Consider the following 25,213-nt stretch of genomic DNA (forward strand, 5'->3'; position numbering starts at 1 on the left):
AGCAGAGCTGAGGCTAGAAAGAAACTTCGTATGTGTCCATTACAACCCATTGCTATTTCCACTTTAGGCACAGCATGAACGTTTTGGGGAAGTCAATAAAAAGCTTCCAGCTATTCTAAAAATGCCTGTCCAATCCTTATTTTTAAATTTTAGATGGAGTGGCTATTGCTTAAATAAGTAATTTCTTCTTGCTGAATTTGTGCTTTGTCTTTTGCTGCTTATTCCAGATCTGATAGAAATATAGCCCGTGTGAGATCTCTCAAAACTGCTCAGCTATATAAATAAATTCAACCAAAAACTTCAAATGCCTACTGGGTGCCAACACTGAGGACACAAAAATAAATAAGATGCTCTCTGTTCCCCTAAGGAGTCCACCACCTAATGAGCCAAAAGGACACGTGAACAACCAGCCCAAGTTCTTTGTAATAAGAAGCATGAAGTGTTTGGGGGGAACCCAGCACAGAGAGTGGAAAGGGGTGGGTGTGGAGGTCGGCACTGAAGGAGAGCATTTGATCTGCTTTTGAAAGGAGAAGGAAGATCCCACCAGAGGGGGCAGGTTAAGGAGGCGGAGGACATTCCAGGCACAGGACAGAACATGAGCAAAGCAGAGAGGCATGAAAGTGCTGGCTATTTTTGGAGACCAGTGATTAGATTGGAAAGGCTGGAAGATAGGATAAAGGGAAGTGAGGTGGTGGGAGAAAAAAGTGGAAGTTAATTGGGGCAAGATGAAGAAACTTGAACGCCACGTCGAAATTGTTTAACATGATCTCATAGTAACGGGAGGCTAACGGCAGTCTTGAGGCTAAAGGTGCCATCATCAGATGTGGTAACAGTGTGAGAGGTGGAAAAAAGGTGGAGAGATAGAGGCTTCTGAAAAAGTCTAGGCAGGACATCAGAACCCGGACAGTAAGAGGAGCAGGGATAAATAGAAGGGCTGGATTCAAAAGGGTTGTTTAAATATCTGTTGCTGACACAGATGAGCAGTCATAGACTCTACTCAACCCATGGAAATATCTCCTAAGAAGAGAGTCCCATTGATCCACTTCTGAACCTCTGCGAGTTGATTTGCACTTGTCCATTTGCTGGCCCTGTGATTCCTTTCAGGAGCTTGTACTGCTTCTGGCTTTGTACTTGCTAAGTAACAAGTGTAGGACAGCATCTACTAAACCCAAGGGACCGTTGATGGAAAGCCCTCCTGATCTCTCAGTGCAGGATGAAGTGGAGTTGGTAGTTGGGCTATGGAGGTGCTCAGACCTGGGGTGATTCTCAGACCTACAGTATCCTCTCTTCCAACTAGATAGAGCCAATCAGCTTAGTTAAAATTTCCCACAGAGCATTGGCTCTAGAAGAGAGAACCTGGTTCAGATCCTGACTTTGCCGTATACTATCTGTGTGACCTAACCCCTCAAGCTGGACCCTTCATCTAGAAAGTGGGATAATAATACCTATATCTAAAAATAATAATAATAATAAATAATAATAATAATACCTATATCTTCCCACTGCTTGTGAGAGACACAGAAACAGAGAGAGAGAGGAACAGAGAGAGAGAGAGAGAGAAAGAGGAAAGATATCACACCCAAGAGAATCAAACATATGGCAATGCTTTTAAGCTGAAAAACATTACGTAGGGAACACTGTTACTACTATAATCAGCAAGTGATAAATGGCTATAAAAACAAGAAGACCAATAAAAAAATCTGGATGATGCAAGTAAATCAAGTGTTTGTTTCACCAAGTCTCACTTCATTTCAGTGACAATGATAATATTTGTTTTTTTTCTCTCTCTCTTGGGAAAAAAAGAACCATCTTGATGTGCTCAAGTGTTGCTTTGCCCATTCCTTTGCCTTTCATGATGGGACACATGGCCAGGAGCAGCCTTTGAATAGTTTAAAATTAATTCTCTCTTTGAAATAAGAGTCAATGACAAATGTCAGACCACTGGTGCATAGAAATAGTGAAAAGCCCTAGTTACTCAAAGAATGTGGCTGACATTGAATACATTATGGTCCAATTATGTTTCTTTTCAAAGTAGTTTGGATGAGCAGATGAAAGCTGAGACTCCCAGGCCTATAATTTCTTCCACAGCGCATTCGCTCTGTGTGGCATGGTTCAGAGCAGTGGCCCCCAAAGTAGAAGACGGGCCAGGGAACACGTGAAATAATACTGGAGCATGAGAAAAAGAATCAGAACTTTTATTATGTGTATTATTATCTTTTTTAGTGTGTGGTTTGGGATATGTTTCATAAGTAGAGATTATTAGACTAATATAGTTAATAATTTATAAACAAATATATACGTATACACACATACACATTTTTACTTACAAGTGTGTATGTGCATGTGTGTGTGTGTGTGTGTGTGTGTGTGTTGCTCAAACATGTTTACTGAGGGACTGTGATCAAATAAATTTGGGAACCGCTATTGTAGAAGGATTTTGGAGTTAGATCTGGATTTAAATTTCCCTGTCATCCTAGTGACCTGTGTTTACCCAAGGCTTACCAGGTTTTAGTTATTCTAGACGAAAGATGAGTAGGAAGCAGTAGATTCTAGTCCTCACATTGCCATTGACTCACTGTTGACGCAACTGTGTGGCCTTGGAGGAGTTACTTAGCTTTCATGAGCTGCATTTACTTCATTCCTTATTCAGACAATGGGTAAAATAATACCTTCTTTACAAAGTTATTGAGAGTATTAAATACAATAACGTTTATTCTGATTTGGGGTATAAACGTAGTGTTTTAAGGCATGTGTTTAAGATTGCCCCCATTGTCCCACCTCGCTGTCCTGCCCAGTGTTTCACATGGTGTGCTCATTTATGGTTATTCTGGGGCAACAATCGGGTGAGAACAGTGGATCTTAGTCCTAATACTACCATTCATTTACTGCTGAGCTAACATTCAGCTAGTTTTGACTGAGCCCCCTGCTATGAGTCCAACACATGCTTAATATTATCTAATCTTCACAGAATCCAATAGAAAAGTGCTTCATTTTTCAGATGAAGAAAACTCTGGAGCACTGCTATCCAACAGAACTTCTTCAATGATGGAAACATGCTATATCTATAGTGTCAACGTATAGGCACCAGCCACATAAGGATATTGAACACTCGGCACATGGTGACTGTGACTAAGGAACAACTCAACTGCTAATTTCATTTTATTTTTTTTTATTTTTTTTTATTTTTATTTATTTATGATAGTCACAGAGAGAGAGAGAGAGAGAGAGAGAGAGGCAGAGACACAGGCAGAGGGAGAAACAGGCTCCATGCACCGGGAGCCTGACGTGGGATTCGATCCCGGGTCTCCAGGATCGCGCCCTGGGTCAAAGGCAGGCGCCAAACCGCTGCGCCACCCAGGGATCCCTGCTAATTTCATTTTAAATAATTTCAATTTAAATGGCCACATGTGACCATGGGCTACTATATTGTACAGTACGACTCTAGAGATTGCTGAACTAGCATTCAAGTATAAGGCAAAATTAAGATTGTTATGGGATGAACTGTGTCCCCTCCAAATTCATATGCTCCCAATCTCCAGTATCTCAGAATGTAGCTGTATTTGAAGGTAGAGTCTTTATGTTTTTTTAATACTTATTTATGTATTTATTTATGTATTTATTTATTTAAAGATTTTATTTATTTGTTCATGAGAGACAGAGAGAGAGAGAGAGAGAGAGAGAGAGAGGCAGAGACAGAAACAAGCTCCATGCTGGGAACCCGATGTGGGACTTGATCCCAGGTCTCCAGCCCTGAGCCAAAGGCAGGCACTAAACCACTGAGCCACCCAGTGATCCCCGAAGGTAGAGTCTTTAAAAGTAGAAAGAGATTATATGAGTGGGCCCTAGTCGAATATGACTGGTGTCCTTACAAGAAGAGGAGATTAGGACACAGACACACACAGGGGGACTATGGGTACATGTGGAGAAGATGACTATCTACAACCCAAAGAGAGACCTCAGAAGAAAGAAACCCTGCTGACACCTTAATCTTGGACTTCAAGCCTCCGGAACTATGAAAAAATAAATTTCTATTGTATAAGCCATCCAGTGTAGGGTACTTGTTAAAGCAGTCTATCAAGTCTACTACAAAGGGCTTTTCAATTATGTGAGAATTCACTTCATTTACAATAGATTTCCTCAATGAATTCGTCAAGAACGCGTTCTATCCCACATACACTCACAGAATTAAAAATGGAAGATATAAAAATATACAAGAAACAGTATTGAATGAAAAAAGCAGTCAGATTTATAACTAGGCTTAAACAACTAGTGATACATAATGAACAAAGCTAATCACAACCTGGAAGCAAAATCCCAAATGATTTACAAGCGGGATGTGGTGGGCAGGTGTCTAAGTACAAGGCCAATGTGAAGGGAGAGGGTGAGGTGGTGATAATGAGAGTGTGCTGAGGTTCTTATAAGTTTCCCATCTCATGGAAAAAACAGAATAGAGCTACCAAATAAATCTAGATGTCAATAAAATATATATATTTATCGTGGCATTAGTTTTTTAAATTAGAGGGAGACTATCATTTCTAAATTATAAGAGAAAAACATGGCACAAAGAAAACTATTAAATTCAATAAAAGGCCATAAGAAAGAAATATTATAAAAATAAAACATAAAATATGGGGCACCTGTGTGGCTCAGTCGGTTAAGTATCTACCTTCAGCTAAGGTCATGATCCTAGGGTCCTGGGATTGAGTTCTGTGAATAGGCAGCCTGCTTCTCCCTCTCCTTCCCACCCATGCTCTCTCTTGCTATCTCTGTCTCTCTCAAATAAATAAATAAAATCTGAAAATAAAATAAAACATAAAATAAGATGAAAGGGATAGGTCCATATATATCCAGTCACAATAAATGTGAATGGGCTAAAATCTCCTTTTAAAAGATGACTCAAATTAGGTAAAACTCAAAATACTGTCAGTTATTAACTCTAGGAAAAAGAGTGGGATTATTGGAAGGCACTTTTACATTTTACCCTAAATACATCCTTCTTGTTTAGTCTTTCACAGCATTTCCCCTTGAACAAGTGAGATCCCTTCTTTGGACCTTAATATCTATATTTATAAAATAAAAGTGGTGGGCCACACCTGTGACTTTTAAATCTTGCCCAAAGAAGTATTTTATTTGTATTTATTTATATATTTATTTATTTATTTACTTACTTACTTACTTATCTTATTTTTAAGTAATCTCTACACCCAATGTAGGCCTCAAACTCACAACCCCAAGATCAAGAATCTCATGCTCTACAGACTAAGCCAGCCAGGCATCCCACAAAGAAGTAGTTGAGAAGCCACTTTAGGGGATTCAGGAAGAGGCTATGTGAATGTGACCCTGAGACCACCTACTTAATTCAAGCAGTGAAGTTTCTCTTTTATCTGCTTTATATATTGATGTTCCATTTAAGATTATCTATAGAAAAAAGGTATTATTCTTCTTAAAAAAAACCAACTCACAAATGTTTGCAAGCTCCTCTCTTAGAAGACTTCTAAAGTCCCCTCTAACTTCAACATTCTAGAGCACTTGCCCTTTCCCCATTTCTATGATGAATACTTTTGCAGGTAAATGTAGATCAAGGACATCTCATATGAGGTTGTGCTGTGTCCATATTTATGAAGTTACCCCCCAACCTTCTTTACAGTGAAATATTCAATCACTCAACCAATTGCTTTTGTGGGCATGTAATGAAGGGCTAATATGGCTGATTTGAAGCCTGCATTTCATAGACCTCTTGGTTGGGTACTACCTACACCTAACCTCAACATTCAGGTCAACGCAGGTGGTTAAGTGTCTTTGCCGGAGAGACTGATGACCTGAATTTCGATCCAGAGCCTGCCAATCTGCCTGGAAACCTGGCCCAAGCAAGTTAGGTGCCTCAGTTTCCTCGGTGGCAACATAAAAAATTGGTCTATGAAATCCCGAACTTCTTGTCACCTATCACATTCTATAATTCACATGTGTCCTTGATGCTTGATCAAAGCCAAAAATATGTACGTATCGGGCAAAGGGAAATTAGGCCTCCAAAGAAAACATGGTTTCAGAGAGGCTTATCAAGATTTGTCATAAATATGACATGCTGCCATGTTAAATTCTTAAGTGGAAAAAGAGGATGAACATAGTAATTCAAGACTTTTCTTCATAGGATGGCGGGCCATGAAGTGCCAGGACCCTGATGATTAGCTGACCTTTCTTTCCCCAGGTTTCTTTGAAGAGATTATCTAAGTATCATTTCAGACACCCATCACTCTTATTTTTAGCTCTGAGTTCTCTTCACGGGTGTTGTGACCTGTGTCTCAGAGTTCCAGAGGGCTCCCAGATATGGCTCATGATTCATTTGCAGGTACCTTGCATTGATTTCCAGGAAGGTCAGGGGAGTAGGAGCCTGGAAAAATGATTTTAGATGTAAAAATCCCTCTTCACTCTTGTTGGTGTTTCAACCACTTGATCAGAAATTTATGCTCCACCGATCGGTCCCCAAGGCCATGGGCAATTGGCAATTAAAACAGAACCCAAACAATATTGTTCTCTCAGGGCCTCACAGCTGGTGTAGGGGGGAACAAAACTCAGGGCTTTGGTCACAGGCTATTTTCAGCCTCTGATAGCAGTTGTGTTACTCATGTCTCATTCACCCTCTCCCCTCGGCCTCCCTCCCGCCCTGCCCTCCACAGGCCAGTGCTGGGGACGGCCTCCATGTATTTAAAGAGGATGACAGCCCCCGTACTCAGTTGAGCCGACAGAGACCACACAGGCAGGTACGTGGAGCAAAGCAGACATTGGGGTGGGGGGCTGGGGTAGGTGTGGGCGGTGGGCTGGCTCGGTGGCCGGTTGGGACTCTGAAGGGTCCCATTGAGAAAGGGTGTGCGGCACGTCCCAGGTGCCAGTGGCCACTCTGGGTCTGTGTGAGGAGGCTCCAGTTGTGTGCGATTCTGGTGTGGACCTAGTTGCTTAAAAAACTCTTAAGGGTGGGATTCGCATTTGTGGGTTTGAGGGAACCTCACAGAGAAACGACTAAGGGATTATGTTGGACCTAAGACTATTCCCATGTTGGAGTGTTTCCCAAAGACGTGACACCAGTCCTAGAGCCACCACATAATGACTGGATGTGTGACTTCGGCAAACTTCCTGCCCTCGGGTCTCCTCTGGGAGGCTCAGGATGGAAGCTGGGATATATATTTTTTTTCTAAACTGTAAAGTACGGCACAGTTACAAAGAGGTCGTTAGAGATACACTACAGCTGAAGCCAGCTTTCCCATGCTCAAAGCACACGGAACTGTGCTCTCCAAAAGGTGTGGGTGAAGGACGGAGATTTCTGTAGTTCGCCACACGGTCTTGCACGTGGGAAATGCTCAGTGCAATTTGCTGGTTTAAAATAGATTTCATATCCCAAGAATGTTCAGCAACAGGCTTGCTTCTAATAATTTAAAATTAATCAAAACCCTCAAAAAGGGACCCAAAAAAAAGACACGGTGACACTGAAAAATCCATTAAAAGCTCTCCTCAAGGGGAGAATTCTCCACGGAGGGTGATTTCCAGGGTTTCCTCTGAGTTTTAGTCCAGCATTTGAATGACAGGCATGAGTGTGATGGAGAATGAGAAGTGGTTTTAAGCAATGCTCTGAGTGGAGATGCCGTCCCAAGATCAGAGCCGCCACCTCTAATTTCTGTTGCTGTCCCCGGGCCGGTGACATCCCCGAGGAGGAGCAGCTGGGTGACAGGCCTGAGGAACTCTGCCTCTCTGCAGCACGATTCAGCACAACTGAGTGAGCGTGTGTTGACCATCGTCTGTGTTGGGGCTGTGGTGGGATGGGGGGCGAGGCAGCACTAATGCAGGGAAGGGGGAAATAGGGAGAGCCCGTGTCCTCAGTTTACTTTTGGGACCTAAATCTCAATGTCGCTTACATCCAACTCATTACAAAGTACATAAAATTGCTTTACGACCCAGAGAATGTAAAGGATTCCTTCTACCCTGGCTTTGGTTCCAGCTTCCGTTCCTTGCTGAACAAGTCGATCATTAGAATGAGCCCAAGTATTGGCAGGGAGTGGGGGGCCGGGGGTGCAGGGGAAGGGGAGACCGACAAGGAGGCAGAGATAGGGAGCAAGAGAAGGCAAGAGCGAGCAGGATCACTCAGCCAGCAAATAGCCACAATCCTCTTGAAAGAGGTGGAGACAGAATCTTGAAAGAACCCACACTCAGAAATCCTGGGGATCTGAAGAAGGAAATACAAGGAAAGGCATCTGTCATTGAGACGGTTCAAAACCCCACTCTGGACGTCACTGAACTTCTCTGAGCTTCCATTCTCTGAACAATGAAATGAGGCTGAGGCCACCCGTCCCAAAGGGATCTGTTAGCATCAGATGAGATAAAGTATAGGAAGTACTCTGCGAAGCCACCTAAAAGTGTACCAATGTGGGGGGCCTTCCAGAAAAGACCCCCTGGGCCAGGCCCTGCGGCCGGCGGGAGGGTTTCCTGCTAAGTACCAGTGTGATGAAGGAAGCCCAGAGGTCAGAGTGGATAACAAGGTGCCCAGGAGTTAGAAGGTGATTAAGTTGCTTCACAGGAGGAAAGACCGAGACAGGGAATCCAACACCGAGGACACACAACTCCCGCGGCTGGCCGACTTCCAGTGACAGGCCTGCTGCTCAGACGTCTGGGAACACGGTAGCCAGGGTTGGGCCTCAGGCCCGAAGAGAAATGTGATGGCTTCAGGGGTGAAAAGCTGTAGTTATTCATCACAGCGAAGGCAAAGCAGGAGGGGAGCAGGGACGGTCACGAGGGCCACCAGCTGTGGAAGCCTTTTCTGAGCCTCAGCGTGCGCCTCGTCGTGGGAAAGGACTGAGCGTGGCTTGTGGGTTGTTTACTGCCCTGTGCAGGCGTGGAGCAGTAGTCACTTATTTGACTGCCACAAAAAGTCCTGTGAGGTCACTCTTCAGAGGAAGAAGCAAAAGTCCAAGGAAGCAAAGGAATTACCCAGGGTCACATGGTAGAGCCAGGTGATAAATCGGGGTGCAACGTGGTCTTCAGAAACACGTCGCAAGGGCCAAAAGAGAACCAAGTAAAACCCGGGCACACTGTAGAGATAATTTCAGAAATGGTGTGATGTAATCCGAGTATCACAGCTACAGTGCAATGGGCAGGTGTCTCTACCCTGAGTTTTAAAGGGGGGCGGGGTCAATACTCGGGCTTAGTGCTGTGCTGGGAATAAGCAGCCTAGGCTTCCCGGACTTTGGGAAAGGGCCTCCAGATAGATAGGGCACTTCATGCATCTGTTCAGAAGTTTAGGGCAAAGCCACTGACTGACCTTGAGTATCCTACATGGAGGAGCTGAAGGACATGGTCCCCCTGGGCCATGAGGACTCTGCTCAGGTTTGCTGCTTCCCTCCTCCGTCCCCATCGCCAGCGAGGTCAGAGGGTGTTAGGCACCAGGGCCGCCAAAGCGAGGAAGCAGCTGTCCTGGGGCACAGGCTTAGGACTTTGCCTGACATGTCACCTCTGGCCCCCACCCCCTGCGGGAGCTCTCTCCCTGGCCTGGCTCCCTGCTGCCTCTGCTCCTCCGTGCCGCACACGCCAAAGACTGAGAAACAGAGTCGGTTCACCGTCTGAGCCAGGAGGGCCACAGAGAAGAAGCAAGGAAAGCTTTGCTTGTTTTAAGAAAATGGATTTAAAAGCTGAAGGTAAAATAATAATAGTAATAAGGAAAGCAACAAAATTATTAGACACCCTGCCATGTATTATGCATTTGTGTATACAGTGCCTTAGCTATTATGATTATCTTATCTAGCCTGGAAACAACCTTTGAAGGCAGGCCTTCTCATCTGTCCTCCTGTGCATGGGGACAGGACCCTGGGCTCAGACATTTTGAGCATTTTGCCCAAGGCCCAAAAGAGCCTGGCCTGGTTCTTTCCATAGCCCGCGCTGTTCCAGGATCCCACACTATCTCTTCTACCTGGATTAAGAGAGTAGAGAAGAGGCAGTGCTTGAGAGGGGATTGCCCCCGGGAAGCATTTCTGCAAGGTGAGGCTCCAGTCACTGTTCAGACCCCGACATCTGTCTCCGGGCTCAAAGGATCCTTGAAGGGCCTTCACAACGTTGCAGTCACATGGACAACCATCCCCAGCTGAGCTCAAGTCAAGAGTGAAAGGGAACTCTCCAGCCTCAAAGGAGCTCTTTGCGTGTCTAAATGGCAATGATTCTTACAGAGGCTCTTATTTTACTGAATTAAATTCAGGCTCCCTGATACTCCCACCCATGAGTACTCTCTGTCCCATGGAGAGACAACGGGGTCAGTCAGATCCCAGTTCTCATCAACTAGGAAGTTTGGCTAATGGAGGTGCTGACTCTCCTCCCCTCCCCAGCATGTTATAAATGGAGACGTGGAATACAGACCCAGCTTCACTTGGGTCTGAATTGCGGCTCTGCCACTTACTAGCTGTGTGATCTCAGGCAAGTCGCTCAAGTTCTCTGAGTCTCAGTTTTCTCATCTGCAAAATGGAGATGACGAGATTTGCTCTGTGGGGCTGTTGTATTACAGATGGTACGTACAAAGCAACTAACACATAGTAAACCATAAATAGATAAATAGTAGCTAATCTTAATATAAGAACACAGCTTTGGAGTCAAAGACCTAAAATCCAATCTAGCCACGTGAGTGTGGGCAACATAATTTCCCCAAGACTCCATTTCCCCAAAAGTTAACAAAAGGCAATGTTTGTGATAGTGCCTACCTTCAAGGTCTGTGAAGATGGAATGAGATAAAGCTCAGTGCCTGGCCCGAGGGACTCCACATGCTTCAGCTCCGATAATAACATTATTAGATTGGTAATGACTATCCCTTGCATTCCAGATATATGATGTTATGATACAAAATCTTGGCCTTGGCCAGTGTAGACAATTCAACTCACTGTGTAGAAGCAGGCATCTGATAGGATGACCACACGAACCAACACTGAGTTGAAAATGGCATCGTCACTAATAGTCTCTGCACAATGTCTTGATGACCTAAGGTCAAGGCCACATTCTTTAATGAGCCCTACAAAGAAGAAACTGAGTCACTAAGTGCCCATTTTATCTCCCCCCACCCACTTTTGCCCTAAGGTGTCACCTTTCAGCTCCATAGTTGATCAAAAAAACAGTGAGTGCTGGCATAGGAAGATGGTGGCAAGATGCACAGCACAGTTATTCTTTTAAAAGTTCAGATCGATATGTGACAGTTCATGGTTATTGCAGGTCTGATTAGCTCTCACATTTTATAACACTCAACCGTTTACAGAGTGATTTGATGTACTTGAAGTGTTACAAGCCTCCCAGCTGTAGTGGAACAGATGAGACTCTTAAGCCCATTTTAGAGACTGTTTCCTGAAGTTCAGAGAGCTTTGCCGGTTTTCCCAGATCACACAGCTCTGAGGAGGCGACACGGAACTAGAACTCTGGCCTCCTGCATCTGATCCAGAGCTTTCCCCAGTGCTCACTACGGCACATCCCCAATATAATAGTTTCTACAGCATTACTCGTGAAGAAAATTGATATAGGCCATCTCTCTTTGGGATCTGGGTGTCCAGAAGTGTGGGGTCCACTCTCTTCCCAGCTGATGTAGCGGAGCTTGCCATCTAGCTCATCTTCAGGAACCCCAAACTGTCCTCCGTTTCAGTCCTGAGCCTCGACTTCATCAGTGACAACACGGCCATCCCCGGGACCGGCCCCAGGGAGTAATGCCAGGTGATGTGATGGAGATTGTGACCAGGTGGCAGATGGGGCTGAGTGACGGGCAAGCCTATATTTGGCATCCTACCTTCAATGACCTTTGCCTGTGCCAGGCAACGCCGATAAACAAATGGCCCATCCGCTGGTATCTCTCCAGCATAAACTCCCATTCTGGGCCAGGAATTCCAAAGCAATGCGGGAGGCTGAAGAGGTTATGTACGCGAGCCAGGACTTAAATGTGCTTTCAAATCACAGTGACTTAATTGGCAGATTGGTGCTACTTGAATAACCTGAAGGAAAGTGGGTAACAAACGATGACTTGCCTTTGACTAGCTCCTCAATACTGCTTTACATGCCGTCATATTTCACCCGAAGGTCAAGGTCACAAGGACGAGATAAGAACCCGTGTCTTCCAATTCAGGATGCTTTAGATCACCCTCTGCCTTTTGGGCTTTGAGCACTGGAAGAAGAAACCAGAGATGCCTTCTATTGTTTAGCCTCCGAAGCTACATCTCCAACTTTAAAAATGGGACGCAGCACCTGTTTGATAAAATGCTTATGGATTTCCAGGCCTAATACATGTATGTCAGATATTTTATGATCACTTAAAAAATAACCTGTGCTAGGATCCATTACCTTGAGAAGAAGGTGTTATCTGTAATCTTATCCTCACTTTGAAAAGTATCATGTGTAGGCAATTGCTGAATGCACACACACACACACAACACACAACACACACAATCCTCCCCAGGGCCATCTCTATCTACCATTAACTTGCAGGACATGCCAATGAGGTCTCCGCCAAAGACTTGAGATAAGAAATTTGCCCTAGGCTTGTTTTCACTGAAAATTTCCATCTCATTAATTTCACAAGTGTCACTGTCTTATTCCCAGGTACATATTACATTTCTCATCTATTTTATGTTATATTAAAATCCAGGATCCAAATGGACATGAACAAAATAATGTGATTCTACCCTTTTCCAGAGAATGTATCATCTTTAATCAAAGAAGGGTGAATCTTAGAAAAAGAAAATTAGCTAAGAAAATACTCCCAAATGTTTACTTCTTTTGCCTTAATTGTTCATAAATGAGGGGGTTGATCAATCTTAAAAATCTGCTCCAACTGTAGAGACCTAAAAATTTTAATGGAATCAAAAATAAACAATTTGGGGTCTTTTAGGAGATAGTAAGATAAACCTTTCTGTATGATCTTTTCTCTGCCTGGAATGTCCTTCCCCTGTTTCTCTCTCTGGTATACTCCTATTCACCATGCAAAAACCCTATTTGGATGTGACATCTGTAATCCTGCAACAACTCACTGCTTTTACCTCCAGTCTAAATGTGGGTAGCCATACTCTCCTTTGAGTTTCCATGATACTCATAAAGCTGGTCTTTGCTACAGAGTATTCTGGTTCCTGCCTCTTCCTCATTAGAATGTGGACTTCTCATTCTAGGTCACATAAATTACTTATCGTTATAAGTTTTCCTCCCCTGGATCCGTCACCGAGTACTTAGTCCAGTGACTGACACATGATAGGTAGGTAGTAAATGCATGGTAAAGGAATGATGTAGCCTTGTTCCCAAGGCTTTCATTTCAAAATCCGCTAGATTTCCCTCGATACTAAACAACCTGAACCATAGAAATAGAAGGACTAAATGTTTCCTTTATTAAAAAAGTTAAAATTGTATTTTCTAAAATTTTATTGAATAAAAAGAAGAGCCTGCTTCTTTGAGAGGAAGGATAAGATGTTCCTGGCTAATCTCACACTGTTTTTGTAAACGGGAAAGCTCTTCACAGGAACATTTAGGTAGGGATGTTCCTTTGGTCTTGGTATCAGGTTCAGTGGTCTGTTTGCTATTTACCTTCTGTTTCTTAGCAAAACCTGTCTTTGTTATGAGGCTGGAAGCACAATCCGGACCAGTTGACCCAGAAGGGCTTAATGTTAATCGCCAACTATTATAAGAAGGTGACTGGCTTCCCAGAAGGGAAAGAGAAGGTCAGAAGCAGCCACTTGGAATGGCCTGACAGTGGTTGGTGTCAATGACAAGATGACATACCAGGCTTCTTAGAAACCAAAGGATCTCAGAGAAAATTTGGCCCTCTGGGGCGGGCAGGATTTCAGGAATTCCATGGAGTATCGATGGCTGATTTTAGTTCTGCTCTGGGAAAACGGACAACTGGATTCATAGTCACGCACAGACGCAGAAAGAAAGGGAAAGTTGTTTTCTGATGGCCCTGCTTGTCTGGTAACTCTTGCACAAATGTTCTGGTGAGGGGACAACGATGGCGTGGCGCTGTGACTATCAGCTGCTGTTTGCAGTGGAATGTCCTGGAAGGGTGTGGGAGGGCACGCAGCTTCATCACCTGGCTCCTGTGATCACACCTGGCACTGTGCACTCTGCCAAGTACCTTCCTGCACGTCATGTCAGTTAGTCCTCTATACGACACTGTGGGGCGGCAAGGGAAAGAATGACTCTCTTCATAGTACAGGTGGGGGAGAGACGTAAGAGAAGCCCTGCAGCTCATCTCACTGTACACGGCAAGCGGCGGTAGCCCTGAGGGCAGACGGCAGGTTTCCAGACTACTCAGCTAGTGTAGGTCCATTATAGCTTATTGCTTGGGTCTAAGGGATTGGAGGATTAAACCTGAATAGGAGATTTTATATATCATAGATTTTTATCAGCAAGATTGACTAAGGTTTCGGGACCCAAAGGGTGGTCCCCAACTAGTAGCTTCAGCATTGCCCGGAAACTGTTAGAAATGCAGAATTTCCTGTGTCTTCCACATCTACCAAACCAGCATCTGCGTAGCAGCAAGATCTGATGTGATTTGAGAAGCACTGAGCTAGATAAAAAGATATGCCGTTTTCACAGATTATTTCCACTTCTGATGGAATGTTTAAAACCTTAGATACAAAATATTATATTTTGCATATAATTTTATATATGGAAAATTAGCTCATCTCTTCCTGTACCTTGTGAGGTACATAGGGACAGGAGTTACCGAAATTTAACAGAAGAGGAAACTGAGTCCTACATAGTGAAGTGACTTGCTCAGAGCCATCTGAGTGTGCGAGCTTATTCAATGATGGTGCTCGCAGTAACTATTTGCTGAATGAATGGATGAATGAATGAATGAATGAATGAACTATCAAATGCACTGGCGCTGGATCCTGGTCTTTTTTTTTTTTTAATTTATTCATGAGAGACATAGAAAGAAAGAGAGAGACAGAGACACAAGCAGAGGGAGGAGACACAGGCTCCATGCAGAGAGCCCGATGTGGGACTCGAACCCGGGTCTCCAGGATCACTCCCTGGGCTGAAGGTGGGGCTAAACCGCTGAGCCACCCGGGCTGCCCCTGGATCCTGGTCTTAAGACCACAGTATTACTAGGCATTGGTTCACTCCTGAAGTTGCCTACATTTAGGGTATTTCTTTTATATCCTGTTAGACTTGACCTTGGTCAGAGGGTCTTCAAGATGCCAAACTGGGGCGGAGGAGCGAAATGTGGCGCCTGTGAAAAGACAGTCTACCACGCAGAAGAAATCCAGTGCAATGGAAGGAGTTTCCACAAGACCTGCTTCCACTGCAGTGAGTTGGGTGAACACCATGAGGGCCCCGCAGCATCCAGGGGGCATTTTCAAGTTCACATTTAGCTGCAGATACTGTATATCGGTGGTCTTTGGGGTCTGGTCCTGGGACCAGCAGCACCAACATCACCTGGGAACTTAGAAATAGCACTTTGGGGGCGCCTGGGTGGCTCAGTCAGTTAAACATCTGACTCTTGATCTCAGCTCAGGTCTTGATTTCAGGATCGTGAGTTCAAGCCCCACATTGGGCTTGGGGCTTGGGGGCCTACTTTAAAAAAAACTAGAAAAAACACTTCGGGTTCCCACATGAAAGGATGGTATCCTCCCGAGTAACCCTCTTGCCAACCACATGCTCAGCTCAAAGGCCATTTCCCTGCCGCTCAAAGTCACAACAAGCTGACCTGAGACTGCCATCGTGGTGAAAACCTTGACCCAGTGGCAACATTTACAAAGCGTGACTTGGCAGAGAAAGGAAGCCATCGCTTATCTGGAGCCAGGATGGATTTGGCTCTATGGTGTTCCCACTGGCCAATGTTACCGAAGCCAGCTGAGACTGGTCTTTTCAAAAGAACCTGTGTCAGGCGAGGGGCAATGGATGCCAATTCTGTAACAGCTGAAAAGGGAAGAGTTTGGGGCCTGGGCACCAGTAGCCTGATGAAGGGAATCTTTACCACCACTTGCTGGACATAGATGCACAAACATTGAAACTGGGGGCAGGGGGAATACAAACCTTGGGGTCCACCTGGAAGTCTAGCTTTGTCTGACCCATGACTTTGGACGAATCATTTCTCATTTCTAAGCACCTGCAGCAGGGCCAGCAGTAGAACTTGTACCTTCAGACCCTCAGTCCAGTCCTTTCAACATGACTTCATTCTAGAGTTTCCCACGGCCAGTCCAGTTCTAGGAGAGCAGTCTCTTTTTTTGGCCACTTACCTTCCCTGTTTTGCTCCAGTAAATGTGGCTTAAGGGCTAGCTTTGCTGGACATTTGGCAGCCCTCATACCTCCCCATACCGCACTCATGATTTTGCCCAGTGGCTACAAGGCATCGCATTGCCCCAGTTTCAAACAGAACTTCAAGGACTGGACTCCATCTGTTAAAGCATGGAGGCACTTTGTCCTTAAGCCACCAGAAATAGTAATGGTTTACCTGCTGCAGGAGTTTCCATGATCTCTTACCTTCCATGGCAAACTGAATTCTCACCGAACAGCAGGAGGAAGCATGGCTCTGAGTGACTGGGTTGGCAATTTACTAAAGCCTTGGGTTCTAATTATGGGTAATTTTTTTTTAATGGGAGGCAGAGGGAGAGACTGAATCCTAAACTGGGCATGGAGCTCAATCCTACAACCCTGAGATCATGACCTGAGCCGAAATCAGGGGTTGGATACTTAATCAACTGAGCTAGCCTGATGTCCCAATGGGTAATTATTTTAAGTCCTCATACACATCCATCAGGTTCATCATTATTATTACAATTATCCAGAAGCATTGCTCAAGGGTCCCTTCTGTAACCTTCTGGCTTTTGTCTCAAAACAGCTAATGCTCTTTAAAAAGACTAGGCATGAGGAATAATGGAAAGACCACTGGAATTAAAGTACAAATGACTAGGTTTGAATCTAGACCCTGCCATATAATAATGGTGTGACCTTGGGCAAGTGATTTCACCATCATGAGCCTCCATTATCCCATCTGTAAACTGGAAATGACAGTAGCCACCACACAGGTTGTCACAAGATGAAAACTGGGGTTCTGGATCAGGCCTCTAATTTTCCTCTGATCAACTTTAATATCTGAGTGAGAACAGGATGTGGCAGGGAAGCTCTCCATGGTCAGGGTGTCTCGTTTTCCCCAGGTAGCAGGAAGATGCCCTGTTCAATGGAGCCATGGTAGAAAGGATATGAGCATTTGCTGGTACCTCTCTTTTAACACTTTCATATTTTCCTTAGAACTTGTGGGTGGGATGAGGATCTGAGCAGTACACGTTTCTGTGGCAGGGAACAGAAGGATCCTGGAGAGGAGCATGCTTTTCTTTCTTATCACTCCAGGACCTGCCTGTCTAGAGGCCAACCAGTAGTTGTCCTAAATAGGCTTTAGGAAGGCACAGCCTACCTTAGTTTGTCCCCTGGCCAGTGTTCCCAAACTTCTAGACAAATCTTAATCCTCCTTACCAGTGCTGTCCAAAAGAAATATAATGCAAGCCACATATATAAATTTAACTTTTCTACTTGGCATATTTTTAGAAAGGTTATGTAATGAGCACTGGGTGTTATATAAGACTGATGAATCACTGACCTCTACCTCTGAAACCAATAATACATTATAGGATAATTAACTGAATTTGAATTTAAAATAAATAAATAAATGCCAAAAAGAGAACGGTATAAAGAAATTGTCCACATCACATACACGGTGGTGAGGAGCTACGGAGGTGGCCAGCACAGCGCTACCACGCTTGTGTACGAAAGCTGGTCAGGAGCCAGGGGGTGGCTATAGAAAGGGCCCAGGCAGGATGGGGCATGCACAGCCCCCGAGCAATGGACTGGAGCAGGGGTCAGAGGACCTGAGGCCAGTCATGGCTCTGCAACTTATTGCTGTAGAATCCTGGACAAGTCACTGACCATCCATCGTTCCCATGTGCATGCATGCATTCAACTACTTACTCATTCCTTCATTCAACAAATGTTTACAGAGGACTAACTCTGGGCCAGGCCCCATGCTATGTTCTGAGGATATTAAAATACAAGTGTTGCCCTCAAGGAACCTAGAGTCTAGAATATCAATGAATATTTGAGATGTTTTTCTGGAAGCAAAAGTAACAAGAAAGGTGGAGATAGGTATATACGTTATACGCTCAAATGTAAGGCATTTTTTCTCTCAAAAGTATTCCTCATAAAAAGGGTTTGCCTTGTGTTCAAAGCCTTATGAAGTATCTCATGCTAGAGGACAATCTCTCAATTTTTTTTTTACAGAGAATTTTTTTAACACATACAACGCTAACATAATTGCTTAATGAATTTCCATACACTCCCTTCCCCATCCGCACAACCACCAACCCCTCATCCACAACCTTGTCTTCCCCCCACTATCATATTCAATTACTTTATGTTTTTAGATAAAATACTATTTCAGGAAGGCATATTACCCTGCAACAACTTCATTCAATGCTGGATTGCTTATAAAGATCACCTGAACTGGTTAAAAACAAAAAAGGAAGCAAATAAACTGAGTGCACGCGCATTACTCGTTTTTGGGGCCACAACCTCACTGTTTTAAGCAGTGAGTACCACCATAAACAACTTTTGAGGATCCCTGCTAAAAAGCAATTTAGCAAATTATTAAGTTATGGAAATCCTTCATATTTTAAAAAATATTTTATTTGTTTATTTTGAGGGAAAGCACATGAGCAAGGATAGGGGCAGAGGGAGAGAGAGAATCTCAAGCGGACTGCATGCTAAGCATGGAGCCCAATGCAGGGCTCAATCTCACCTGAGATCATGACCTGAGCTGAAATCGATAGTCAAGGAGTTTAACCGACTGAGCCATGCAGGCGCCCCCCACTACGTATTTTTTAAAGCTGCCCAAATGTTATGCTAACAGAAGCTTCTGGTAGAGATACAAAATCCAGGTGACAGCCTCCTGCTCAGGTACAAACAGGGCCGACCCTCAAAGAGACAGATAGAAGTGAGGAGCAGGACAGCTGAGTCCACTGCCTCAAAAAGACACCAGTGATGGGGAGATGCTGATGGTGAAGATGCAGATGAAGAACTTGGATACACGCATTTCCTGAATTTGTGTCAGGTTAGAAAAAGGAAACTCTCCAAATCAATACATTATTGATCTATATTATTAAATTAAATAATATAAGTAAGTATTTAACACTTTCATTTACATCTGTAAAAGTTTATTATACTGAATGATGGTCAGTGACTTGTCCACGATTCTACTAAAAAAAAAAACCCAAACAACAAAAAACAACCCTTTCCTTTATATCTTCTTTTTGGAAAATGGAGGCTTGTCTTATATACTTGATATAATGGGGGATACTTTCTATTGGGTAGTATACAGTGACTGGGGGGCTTCAGCCAATATAAGCCTAAGGTCAACGAGACAGGTCCACCCCTTCACCACCTCCCGCTTCCAGAACTGGACCAAAGTAGCCTCAGTGGTAACTGTCTCCTTGCGGGTCGTAGTGCTCTTCGGAGGCCACGGTGAGTAGAGAAACTGCTCGGCCCTGATTCTGGTATGATTAAGGATAAATAAACTCATCCCCAGCCTCAGCACCTTATGCCCTACACAGCCCCGCACGCGCGGACACACACTCACCTGATGTCACCGCTCAGGGATGCAGGTTGTTCGGATTCAGGGCCAATATTCTTAGCGGGTCTGAGGCCACGCAGCCGGTTCTCATCCTGGCCTCTCCCTCTTTCTAGCCGGGCTCCACGGAGCACATTATGTCCCTTTTCTGCTCCCTGGTTTCCTCACCCATGAAATCAGGGGTGCCGTGGAATCACGGCTCAGGATGCTCTGGCCAGGAATCGAACCTGTGATCTTGGCCAACGGCCCCTCCTGGGTCTCCTGGCCCTGAGCATGGGTGGCATCAAGGCTGCAGGGAAGGGGGAGGGACCGTGGCCCCAGCCCCCTGACCCCCCGGCCCCCTTCCTTGGCAGTGGCCTGCAGGAAGGCTCTGGACAGCACCACGGTTGCCGCCCACGAGTCGGAGATCTACTGTAAGGTCTGCTACGGGCGCAGGTACGGCCCCAAGGGGATCGGGTACGGCCAAGGCGCCGGCTGCCTCAGCACGGACACAGGCGAGCATCTGGGCCTCCAGTTCCAACAGTGAGTCACTCCCCGCTCCTCGCGCCCGTAGAGCCCCGCTATCAGGACAGGTCATCCCGTCCCCATAGCAACGTTTTCTGGAAGTGGGAGAACGGACTCCACTGTTACTTGCCGACAATGCGGCCGCGCAGTCTGACCAAGGTCGAACAATGTGCCATGTCTCGGGAGACTCTTCGAATGTCCCGCCTTCCTAAGGGGCAATTACTTTTAGGCCGGGCTCTTGGTTTGCATGTCAAGAGAAAACCCAGAAAGTACAGATTTTCCCATTGTTTGACCTCTGCTAAACTGCACGGAGTCCCTTTCCTTCCCCTTTGAGCGTTTCTGTGTAAATCACGCAGCCGTGGCAGGGAAGTGACGGCCGTTCTCTGTGGGCTGGTCACGTAAGGAGTCCTCCCTCAGGCTGTAAGAGGACGGATGTCCCCATCACCGGGGACAGGGCTGCGGGAGGCCGGGGTTGGGAGTAAGGGATCAATGCCACTCCCGAGCTGCCTGCCACGCCGTGGGCCCCGCCTTATGGAGGGAAGCGGGCCGGGCCCTGCCACCTCCCCGGACAACGTGCTCACGCAGACCTCCAGGCCGGCCCTGAGCTCACAGGCCGCAGCTGCTGTGTGGCCAGCTGGGATCCGGGCTCAGCTCTGCGGTGGGGCTGCCACCTGCCACGGTGGCCCAGGGAAGGCCTCCCCCAGGGAGCCATAGTTAGGCCAGCCGAGGCGTCACCTGGCCCCTTGCAGAGAGAGCGGCCCATGGCCGGCGCTGGGCAAATAGTGCACGGAGGTACGATTAGCCATTTGAATTCTTCTCGTTACTCCATCCCAACCGGACACTGTTTAGCGAAGAAGGATGAAAGCAATCGTGTTCTCAGCCACGCATTACCCAGAGCCACGCATTACCCAGGGCCTTCTGGTGATGCCGCCCAGAGAGGGACAAGAGTCCACAGACCTGGGTTTTGTCCCAGCTCCACCAGTTAGGACCTTGGACAGTTGCCCGGTCTTGGGCAGTTACCCCTCAACCCTTGCTCCCCTCCACCCAGCCCTGCCTATCTTAGAGGTTATGATGTGATGCCAGTGATAAGCATGCACGGAAACACCAAAAGGTATGGAGGTAATGGGGTGCTTTCCTGACCTCTATCGTGGACGTAGCTCACAGGGGGACAGGTGACCTTTCCGTGCAGGATGACAACCTGAACTGTGACAAGGAATGCATCCGTTTATTGGACTGTGGTTTGTTTACCATCAAGATCCCATCTTGCACTACATCTTCACAACTCACCCCGTGAAGCAGACCAGTGAGCTTCAAGATGGTACAGAAAAATCTAAACACCAGCAGCAATAATAACACGACAACAACACAAGCTAACACACATGGAACACTTGCTGAATGCTTCAGGACAGAAAGGAAAGGTTTAAGCCAATTAGGGCCAGGTTTGCCAACCCTTGCTACGTGCCAGGTGACGGTCAGACTTCTAAGTGCTTTACTCACGTCCCCTCATCAACCCTGTTGAGGAAGGCACCATGATTAGCCCCATTTTCCAGATGAGGAGTCTGAAGCACAGAGAAGTTAAGTAACTCACTCAAGGGCACACAGCTAAGTACTCTTTGCCAGCAAGTTCTGTAGGTTTCATTCATTGGTCTGTTCCCACCAGGTCCCCAAAGCCTGCACGCTCAGCCACCACCAGCAACCCTTCCAAGTTCACTGCGAAGTTTGGAGAGTCGGAGAAGTGCCCCCGATGCGGAAAGTCAGTCTATGCCGCCGAGAAGGTGATGGGAGGCGGTAAGGTAAGGACTGCCGTGCGGGCCAGATGGGACTTGCTCATCTGCACAGGATCAGTCGGGAGGAATGAGAGAGGAAATGAGGAAGTGTGGGCAGGTGGGAGCCAGGCCCTTGATTCTCCTTTGCTCCCAGGAGCCACATTAGAGCCACCCATCCTCGCCCACTTTCCTGGGCTGTGACTGTCACTCTGCAGAGCCCTTGGAAACTAGAACTGGTACAATTCGATGCAACAAGTCTTAGTCCGCTAGGGGGAAGGTACCCAGCTGGGAGCTCTGGAGATACAAAGGTCCATAATCCTTCCAGAAAGGTATCAGCCCTGCGAGCCCATCACCACCGCATAGCTCGATCTGCAGCTGGCATCACCACTGATGGACAGAGCTTACACCTCACAGCAGGGAGAAGCATCCTTGCTCACAAGGCTTGGCAATCGGGGAGTCATCCAGTGCCGGAGACAGCACGGCACACTTGCTCTATAAGCTCTGGTTCCAGGGTACTCACCAAAGGGTTTGGGCTCAACGAAGGAAAAGAAAAACCTGATTATGCTTCAGTGGAGTGGGGGTGGGTGGAAATAAGGGTCACGGAGAGTGTCTGACTTCCAATATGATGGCGGCCGCCACCCAAGACCAGCTACTTGAAGGTGGATGAGAACCCCTAGGCCTGCCTGGTGGCCCTGCAGGTGCGCAGAAGAGGCCATCTTCTGATGACCCAAGCCACACAACTCTCCTCCGTGAGAAGGACACACAGTCCAAGCAAAGCTGAATTACCTGGCTAATCGCCCTCTTTCTTTACTTCTTCTCTTAACTTTATATCCAATGTAAATGAACGTATTCACTGCCCCGCATCTGAGTTCCTTTCTCTCTACTCTATTCCTTGATCTTCTAGAAGGGGGAAGCCCTTTTCTATTTAGTCCATTCTGAAGGAATACATCTGGTGATTACTTTGATAAATTCATTTTTAGGGGTTCTGAGAATTGGGGGCCGAATCCGTAGCATCTCATTTTCTCCAAACCCCTGGAAAACTTACTCTGGGGTCAATTAGATATGCGCATGGGTAAGACACTGGCACTCCTGTATACGCGGCTGGTGAGATTTAACATGGAAACAGACTATGGTGCCGGCCGCCCTAATGTAACTCTCCTGCTCTCCTGGGCCCCACCCCCCAGCCTTGGCACAAGACCTGTTTCCGCTGCGCCATCTGTGGGAAGAGTCTAGAGTCCACGAACGTCACTGACAAAGATGGGGAACTTTACTGCAAAGGTGAGTGGTTCTGGGGACCCTCTTGAGAGGTCTTCCCCAGGAGGAGCCTTGGAGGGTAAGCTGTGTCCAGCCAAGAGGCTTGTGTTTGCCAGGAGGCATGACTGCCCGGCCTGAGCAGAGTTCGGGCTCTCAGGATGGGGAGAAAAACTGCCAAAGGGAAAGAATTCTCCCCAACCCAGCTCTGGCCCTCTCTGTTGGAGCATGTGGGGTGGGGGGACTGGATGCTTGCAGATGCTCAGTGGCTCAGGGCAGCTGGGCACCCTGGGCGGAGAGAGGATGAGGAGGAAGCAGTGTCCTGCACCAGTCCTGGAAGAGGCCACAAGCCTTGATAAACAGCATCACGTCGCCTTCTGGAAGCCCAAATACCCTCTGTCTGCCTGAGTGGTAGGGGTGACTGGGGGAGGACGACCTCTCTTTGGTTTACCAAGACATATGTATATCCTTGCTCCCATCCCTCCTCTCTCCCTCCCTTCCATCCCGACATTTCTATCTCTCATGCTACATTAGTGATCGCAGGGACAGAACTGAGTAACAGGTTTTCCTTCTGGTCCTCACAGCTCTACCCCCAGATGCCTCCACAACCCCCTGTCTTGTGGAGAAGCAGTAGAGCTTAGCTCCTTTCTGATGCTACAAAAAGGAGGGGATGCATTAGGGCCAAGATCACTGTCCTCAACCTGAGAGCATCTCCTGGGCCTATAGTTTCTCAGTGGGGTCCTCCCACCTTTCCACGCAATGATGGTGTCTCCAGGCCTCCACGTGTGTGTGTTGGTATGGAGTGAGAAGAGAGATGGGAAAGGGGAAATGCCACAGCTGTGCCCACGGTGAGACAGAATGTGAATAAGCACATGACCCAACAGGAGGTGCATCCTCCCGACAGTGGAGGACACAGGGTCCTCAGCATTCACAGGCCCAACACCCCTAAACTGTCGCTGCAGCCAGCAGAGAGATCAACATGAAGAATAGTAACTAATGCCAAGGGGGGAAAGCTCCGCAGTACACAGTGCCCTAGCACACGAAGGGGCAAGTGACCAACTTGGGGTATTAGGGAAGGCTTCTTAGAAGACAAGCCTCGTCTGGGTCTGGAAGGGTGACTGCGGGCTTTGGTGGGGGACATTCCGGGAACGGGGAGCAGTGCGTGCCATGGCACCGAAGCCAGGCCATCGTGGTTCATCCCAGGGACTGAGAGTAGCCACATGCCCGGAGTGTCGGGGAAGGAGGCAGAGAGGCAGCAGGGGACGAGGCTGGGCAGGCACGCAGGGGCCAGATGATGCGGACTCAAACAAGAAAATGCCTGTGAACACTTACTGCTAAGTGGCCAGAAGTATGAACAATTCTTATCAGCAGATCCCAAGTCAATGAAGTTCAATATACTTAAAAGTTAACTTAGGAGCACATTTATCACAAGGATGCCTCCCACGGGTGTCCAGAGGCAAGGAAGTGCAGTCACCGTCTAACCAACCCATTCTCTCTCCCCCTTCCCCCCCTCTCGTTCACAGTTTGCTACGCCAAAAATTTTGGCCCTACAGGTATTGGGTTTGGAGGCCTAACACAACAAGTGGAGAAGAAAGAGTGAAGACCGTGCCACACTTCCACCGGCCTCAAGCATTGGCCACGTCATCCTGCCAGACGGAAGCCCTTGCCCGAACATCCTCTCATGGGGCGGTCGGGCACTATTTCTCTTCAGAAGTGCTCATAGTCTTTACCCAAAGTTAGAAAAACGCTTTTGGAAGAAAAGTATTAAAAGTTCAGCCCTGTAACAAATGCGTCAGGATTTCCGATCCCTGGGGCGGAAGAGGCATTTAATAAATAAATGTTTTAGCGGCACCTGGTGTATCTCCAGATCTTTTCTTTAGAGGGAATTTTTTTAAAAACTAGAGAGATGTTTCGAGAAACTCACTGCAGAGGAGGTGGTGGATCTTGGTGTGGCCTGGGGGAGGCAGGGGAAAGCAGGCTTCCAGGACCTGTCCGCTGAGCTTCCTTCTCGTTACTAACCGGGGAAGGAAACGGGGTTCTGGAGGAAGCAGACAACAGGAGAGCAAATTCTGGAAGGAAAATC

The 25,213-nt window shown here is 46.5% G+C and overlaps 1 protein-coding gene across 1 annotated transcript; it reads left to right on the plus strand.

Annotated features, from left to right (window-relative positions):
* Window positions 1-6,618: 6,618 nt before the first annotated feature.
* On the plus strand, window positions 6,619-24,981 carry CSRP3 (cysteine and glycine rich protein 3). Its single transcript, XM_025988160.2, has 6 exons — window positions 6,619-6,758; window positions 15,158-15,297; window positions 19,963-20,131; window positions 21,774-21,906; window positions 23,064-23,157; window positions 24,654-24,981. The coding sequence occupies exons 2-6, from the start codon at window positions 15,186-15,188 to the stop codon at window positions 24,728-24,730; spliced, it is 585 nt and encodes a 194-aa protein (XP_025843945.1). The 5' UTR covers window positions 6,619-6,758; window positions 15,158-15,185; the 3' UTR covers window positions 24,731-24,981.
* The last annotated feature ends 232 nt before the right edge of the window (window positions 24,982-25,213 follow it).

This window comes from Vulpes vulpes, chromosome 11 (genome assembly GCF_048418805.1).
Source record: "Vulpes vulpes isolate BD-2025 chromosome 11, VulVul3, whole genome shotgun sequence".
Taxonomy (NCBI): Eukaryota; Metazoa; Chordata; class Mammalia; order Carnivora; family Canidae; genus Vulpes; species Vulpes vulpes.